The sequence below is a fragment of the Mus pahari genome, chromosome 12, assembly GCF_900095145.1.
Source record: "Mus pahari chromosome 12, PAHARI_EIJ_v1.1, whole genome shotgun sequence".
NCBI classification, from domain to species: domain Eukaryota; kingdom Metazoa; phylum Chordata; class Mammalia; order Rodentia; family Muridae; genus Mus; species Mus pahari.
Window position 1 is genome coordinate 12,636,962 of NC_034601.1, and position 6,105 is coordinate 12,643,066.

General features: G+C 45.8%; 1 protein-coding gene across 1 annotated transcript; it reads right to left on the minus strand.

Annotated features, from left to right (window-relative positions):
* Positions 1-4,406: 4,406 nt before the first annotated feature.
* Vpreb1 (V-set pre-B cell surrogate light chain 1) lies at positions 4,407-4,992 on the minus strand. Its single transcript, XM_029544212.1, has one exon. The coding sequence runs from the start codon at positions 4,990-4,992 to the stop codon at positions 4,498-4,500; it is 495 nt and encodes a 164-aa protein (XP_029400072.1). The 3' UTR covers positions 4,407-4,497.
* Between the last annotated feature and the right edge of the window lie 1,113 nt (positions 4,993-6,105).

Sequence of the window (6,105 nt, forward strand, 5' to 3'; positions counted from 1 at the left end):
AAAGAAGAAGAAGAAGAAGAAGAAGAAGAAGAAGAAGAAGAAGAAGAAGAAGAAGAAGAAGAAGAAGAAGAAGAAGAAGAAGAAGAAGAAATAATTTCAAAAAATTATTTCTTAAATGAAAAATAAATTACAAACTGGGAAAAAGACTTGTCCCTTGGTATCCATGTTATATGGCTCCATGACCCTCAAATACCAAAGACATTATGTCCCTTGTATAGAATGTCATATTTGCGTATAGTCACTGATGTGTTACACTAGCAGCTCGAGTCTGAACACAACACACTTGGCACAAGCAGTTCCACATGTGAGAGGTTTATTGGGGAGGGGGGGAAGAGGTGGTGGCAGAAAGAGAAGGGGGAAAAGAGAGAGGGGGAGGGATGTTCCCCTTATTTATATGGAAAATGACGTAAAGCAGGTAAAGGTGGGAGGTGAGCCAAGTGGATTCTGGAAATATGGTAGCTGTTGTCTTGGTAACAAATTTGTAGGTCGTGCTGTCGCCTATGTGATGTCATAGGTTTGGGAGGTCCTGATGCCAACAGTCACCTTTATTAATCACTGAATTATAATCAAAAATGTGCAGTTCTTATCAATCCCAGGTGTGCTAACTCAGGTATTTTGAGGTTAGACTCCTGTGCTCCAGTATAGACTGTGACAGGTGCCTCACCAGAGTTTATTTCATTCTGCAGCTTTCAGAAGACTTGGGTCCTTCTAAACACGGGATCTTCTGATGTCAGGAACTAGGTGTTTGAGTGGTCTTCGTGAGCCAGGGTTGAAGCCTAGTTGAGACTCAAACCCAGACAGACTTAGCTGAAGTTTGGTCAAAGACTTTTGCTAGTTTCCACCAGCCACAACCTACTTCTAACAGCAGAGAAAATGTGGAGAGCACACCCCAGTAGGATTACGGGCTAGGTAAGAAAGCTAGAAAGTACAAGTGTAAGACTCTGGCATGCCTTAACTTATCGGAGACACTACCCCACCACCACCACCCCAGTGAACAACGTGGAACCAGGGATCCATGCAAAAGCAAGAGAAATTTTATTGTTCCAGCGTGCTGGAGTCGCTCTGCACATGAAGGAGAAAGAGAGAGCGCGACCCCGCACAGCCTGTTTGGCTGTTCTACAGATATAGTTTTCAGAGCAGCAGCAATTAGGCACAGTGTGATTGGCAAAACAGTGTGAGTTTTAAGAACAGTGTGTCTTTAGGGAATGAGGTGGCAAGGACTTCCCTTGTCTGTAGGTGGCCAATGGTCACAGAATGTGTCTACACGCTCTAGGCCTCCCCCACTCGAAGGTGGCCGATGGTGGGTCCCCCGACCCTGTGGTCTGAGGAATGTAATTAGCCTCTCCCTTCTGGAGGGGAGGGGTGCCTATGTGCTCTATGACTAATCAATATCTGATTTCCGTTAAGGCCCACTCTGAGATGGAATGGGCCCATACCAACACTGCTTGGATGGTCAAGAACATGAGACTAGATAGGTCATGAGCCTAGAATAGATACTAATGTTCTGCCAAAGGAATGCAGCAATAAGATGACTAGTAATGAGATTCTGTTATATTCATAGATCTCACCGCGCTCAGCCATCAGCAGAGGAGGCTCCTCCTGCACCAGACGGGAACAAATACACAGACCCACGGCCAGACCCACAGAGAGATCTTAGAACACCCGGCCCTAGAAGGAATGTCCCCATCAAATCCTTCTCCTCAGGGCTCAGAGAACTCTACAGAAGAGGAGACAAAGAAAGAACGAGCCAGAGGGGGCAGCAGGAGTCAAGGCCTTCTAGGCACTAGCAGCGTCTGGTGCACATAGGAGCTCAGAGACAGTGGTAGCACGCACAGAGCCTACGTGGATCTCCACCAAATGAGGCTCTGGAGCTGAAAGGGAAGTAGACACCATCCCTAATGCAGAAGCTATCTCCAACTGACAGCCACCTGCAAATGAAAATATTGTTTTCTCCAAGGAAGTCTCACTGGGGAAACAGGAAACAAGCCACTGTTAGATGACAACACAAAGTGAAGTCAACAAATCTTTGGAGGTTTTTCTCATAATGTTAAGTCAGTGTGTGTGTGTGTGTCTGTGTGTGTGTGTGTGTGTTGGTGTACATTGTATGAATGTGTCTCTTTGTATTCGATTGTTTATTCTGTACCAGCAGAGAGCTATACACTGGCAGGATCTTGATATTGGTTTTTTTTTTTTTTAAGATTTACTTATTTATTATTTATTTGAGTATACCGTAGCTGTCTTCAGACACACCAGAAGATGTTTACATTACAGATGGTTGTGAGCCACAATGTGGTTGCTGGAAATTGAATTCAGGGCCTCTGGAAGAGCAGTCAGTGCCCTTAACCGCTGAGCCATCTCTCCAGCCTGATCTTGGTACTGTTATTTCTATGGTCTCATATTTTGTAAATATTTGTCCCTCCTCACTGGCCTAGAGACAGTCTAGAGTTGTATCTGATTGGCTGTAATAAAGATCTAATGGCCAATAGCGGGGCAGGATATGGAGAGTGGAACTTCAGAGAGTAGGGGAGAGGAAAAAGGTGAAAGAGGGAGAGGGAGAGGGGGGGGTGAAGGCATGGAGCAGAGCAGTGCAGAGGTAGAGGCAGCCATGTGCTGGGACATATTTGCCAGAATTAGTTGAGTTAAGCTATATACATGGCTCTGGCTGGGAGACTGCTCTAGCTAAAAGGCCTAAATTTTGAAATATCAAAAAGCCTCTTATTTATACCATTGGTGGATCAAAAGCCCATATACATATCACATTTATGTATCTATATTCTTTGTGTATATATTTTGGCTTGCAGCTTTTATGGGATTCCTTAGTGTTCCAGCATGTGTCTCTGCATCTATATTTGTTTCTTGTGCTTTTTTTTCTTTGGCTCTTTGTTTGTTTCTTTGTTTGGTAGTTTTGTCCTTTTCCAATTTGTTCATTACTATTATTATTTCTTAGATGCATTTTGTGTTCTAAAGAGAGACAAGAAAAGCCGGGCAGTGGTGGCAGAGCATGCCTTTAATCCCAGCACTTCGGAGGCAGAGACAGGAAGATTTCTGAGTTCCAGGCCAGCCTGGTCTACAAAGTGAGTTCCAGAACAGCCAGGGCTATACAGAGAAACCCTGTCTTGAAAAAAAAAGAGAGAGAGAGACAGGAAAGGTATGGATCTGGATGAGAGGGGAGCAGGGGGGGAGGGAAACTATGGAAAAAAATCTTATTTCAATAAGGGAAAAAAGATAACAATGCAAAAAAAGGTATGCAGACCTTCCACTTTATTTATTAAATTTATTTTGATGTAATTCTTGGTGATGACATTAATAATATTATTCTCTTGCACTAATTGGTGTTCCCCCACCCCTGTGAGGATTGGTGTGTGCATGCTTGTGTGTGTGTGTGTGTGTGTGTGTGTGTAACTTCTTGTGGTTACCAACAGACTCAGAAAACTCATAGTTTCATCAATCGCTTTTAAGCTGATAGTTGTTTACAAGAACTCTCTGCTTTATGCCTCTCCCCTTACATCACCCTCAAGACTACCCTGAAGTCATCATTCATAACTACTCTTGTAACGTGTTCATTAGCATTATTCAACCATAGTTATTGTTAATACCTTTGTCTTTTGCCTTTAACAAAGTGACGATTCACTTATGAACCAGCTGAGTAATAAAGAATTATTTCACAGGAAGGTGGTGGCACATGCTCTTTTTAGTCCTAGCACTCAGGAGGCAGAGATAGGCAGATTTCTGAGTTCCAGGACAGCCAGGGCTACACAGAGAAACCCTGTCTGAAAAACTCTAAAATAAAATAAAATATTAAAAAATATATTTCTTGGAATATATATATTAAAACCCTGGGACCTTCACTGCTATCTGGAGCCATCTGGGGATGGCTCACATTGGAGAACATGTGCTATGTACTACATCAGGTAGCAGAGGCCACACCTACAATGCACATGACAAAGGTCTGTCCATCCCAAAACATCACTAGTAACAATGAGGGGAACCTGCTCCACACCTGTCACTTGGCATTTGCTATCCCCCAAGGAGAGACCCAGGGATGGCATTTGCTGGGCTCCTTTACTCTGTAACTGTGGAGATGACAACAGGAGACCCTGTCCTTTGCCAGAAGGTCCCCCTCCAAGATGCTTTTATCATCCATTTGCCCCGTGATCATGACAATAGGGCTCAGACAAATGCTCTACCTCAGAGGTGGGTACCTGGCCAAACTGAACATGACCTTTGACCTAGCCAGTTCTTAAACTGGTTCTGAGATCACAAACCAGCCAGACAAAACTCAGTAAAAATAGCTTTAATTCTACAGTCCAGCCTCCCATGGGGGCTCTTAGGAACACCACAGAACAAGGAAAAAAAGCTGGATAGCTCCATCTTCTCGGTTCCCCAAAGCCCTGAGTTCTACCCCTCCTTCCCATACCAGACCAGCAGAGCAAGGCAAACTCCGTCTTCAGTTCAGGGTCTGAATGTCTCCAGAGCCTAAGATCCCAAATCTGTGTACTACTTTTCTCCTTCCCACTCCCTCTCCATCCTCTTCTTTTCCTGGCTCCGGAGCCCCACGGCGCAGTAATACACAGCCTCATCCTCAGGCTGCAGTTCAGAGATGCTCAGATAACCCAGGTTCCTGGCCGCATCTTTGTATCCAGAGAAGCGAGGTGGGACATTGGGACCCTGCTGCTTGTCTGAGTGTGAGAAGTACCTCAGCAGGAACCTGGGGGGGTGGCCCGGCCTCTGCTGGTACCAGAAAATGCTGTAAATGCCAATGTTATGGTTGTCGCTCAGGGTACAGGTGAGGCGGACGGTGGCTCCAAGGGAGGAAGATGCTGATGGTGGCTGATGCAGCATGGGCTGAGGGCCACAACCTGAGAAGATAGAAGCATGCCCATCACTGGGGCAGAGCAAGGCCAGAGGAGGAGCAAGGAGGCTCTGGGCCCCAAGAGTTCCCTTACCTGTGAGGTGGGCCAGCAGCATGAGCAGGACAGTCGTCCAGGCCATGGCTCCAGACCCGCAGCACCCTGCCCCCTACAGCCACTGCTCCTGGGCCCTGACCAGCTGGGAAGCGCTCTCCTCCCTGCTTTGAGGAGAGGGTCACTGCACCCCTGGTTCCTGCTCACCGCCCTCCCAGGCTTTCTGGGCTCTGTAACTCTGTCACTTACCAGAATGGTCTAATAGAAGCCTTTGTGGCTATGGGTTTGACCCAGGGAAGCATTCTGGGAGGAAGCACCTGCTGGAAAGTCATGGGCCAGAACCCAGGACTAGCTGGTGGGCTCATCTCCCTGAGGAAGAGTGACCTCAATTCCCCCGAGAGGCTGAGCCCCACAGAAGCAGATTTGTAGATCATGTTTAAATGCCTGGTAAATGGGACAAGAGTTCTCTCCTTAAACCTAAGCCTCCTATCAGATCCCAAATATGTGTGGGAGCAGTCACTAGGCCTCTTTAGATGTTCCTCTACCATATGTGAGCACACGGAATACATCTCCTTTCTCTACTTTTTAGTATTTTTATCTCTTTTAATTACATTCTTATTTTCATTTCTTTTGTGTTCACATGGCCAGCTTGGCAGCCACTCTCTGCCTGCTGAGTCATCTTGTAGTTTTCTTACGTGTCTCTTTGATTATTTGAGGCTGTGTGGCCACTCCTAGCTTGTTGGGGCTGTCAGAGCCAGTCTTGGTAACAAAAGGATGGCTTAAAACCGTAAGTTTGAGGCCTGCCTGGGTCCAACAGTGAGTTCTAGGACGGTCGTTTGGCCAAATGAAGATAAATAGGTAATTTTTTTAAAGACAGGATTCCACTATGTAGCTCTGGCTGGCTATTCTGGAACTCACTATGCAGATGAGGCCGGCCTCGAACTCACTGAAATCTGCTCAGTGGTTAAGGACCTGGGTTCAATTCCCAGTACCATATGGAAGCTCACAACTATCCCCAGTTCCAGGAAATCCGACCCCATCACACAGATACGCATATGCAAGCAAAATACCAATGCACATCAACTAAAACTAAACTTTAAATCTTGATTGTGGTCATTAATTGCATGTTTTCATAATCATACTGACAACCGTCATTATTGTCTTCTCTGGATGATTTTTGGGAGACCCACTCCAGGCTGCG

What these genes read in the sequence shown, in the direction of transcription:
- Vpreb1 (XM_029544212.1), bottom strand. Translation starts at nt 4,992, where the DNA reads ATGGCCTGGACGACTGTCCTGCTCATGCTGCTGGCCCACCTCACAGGT.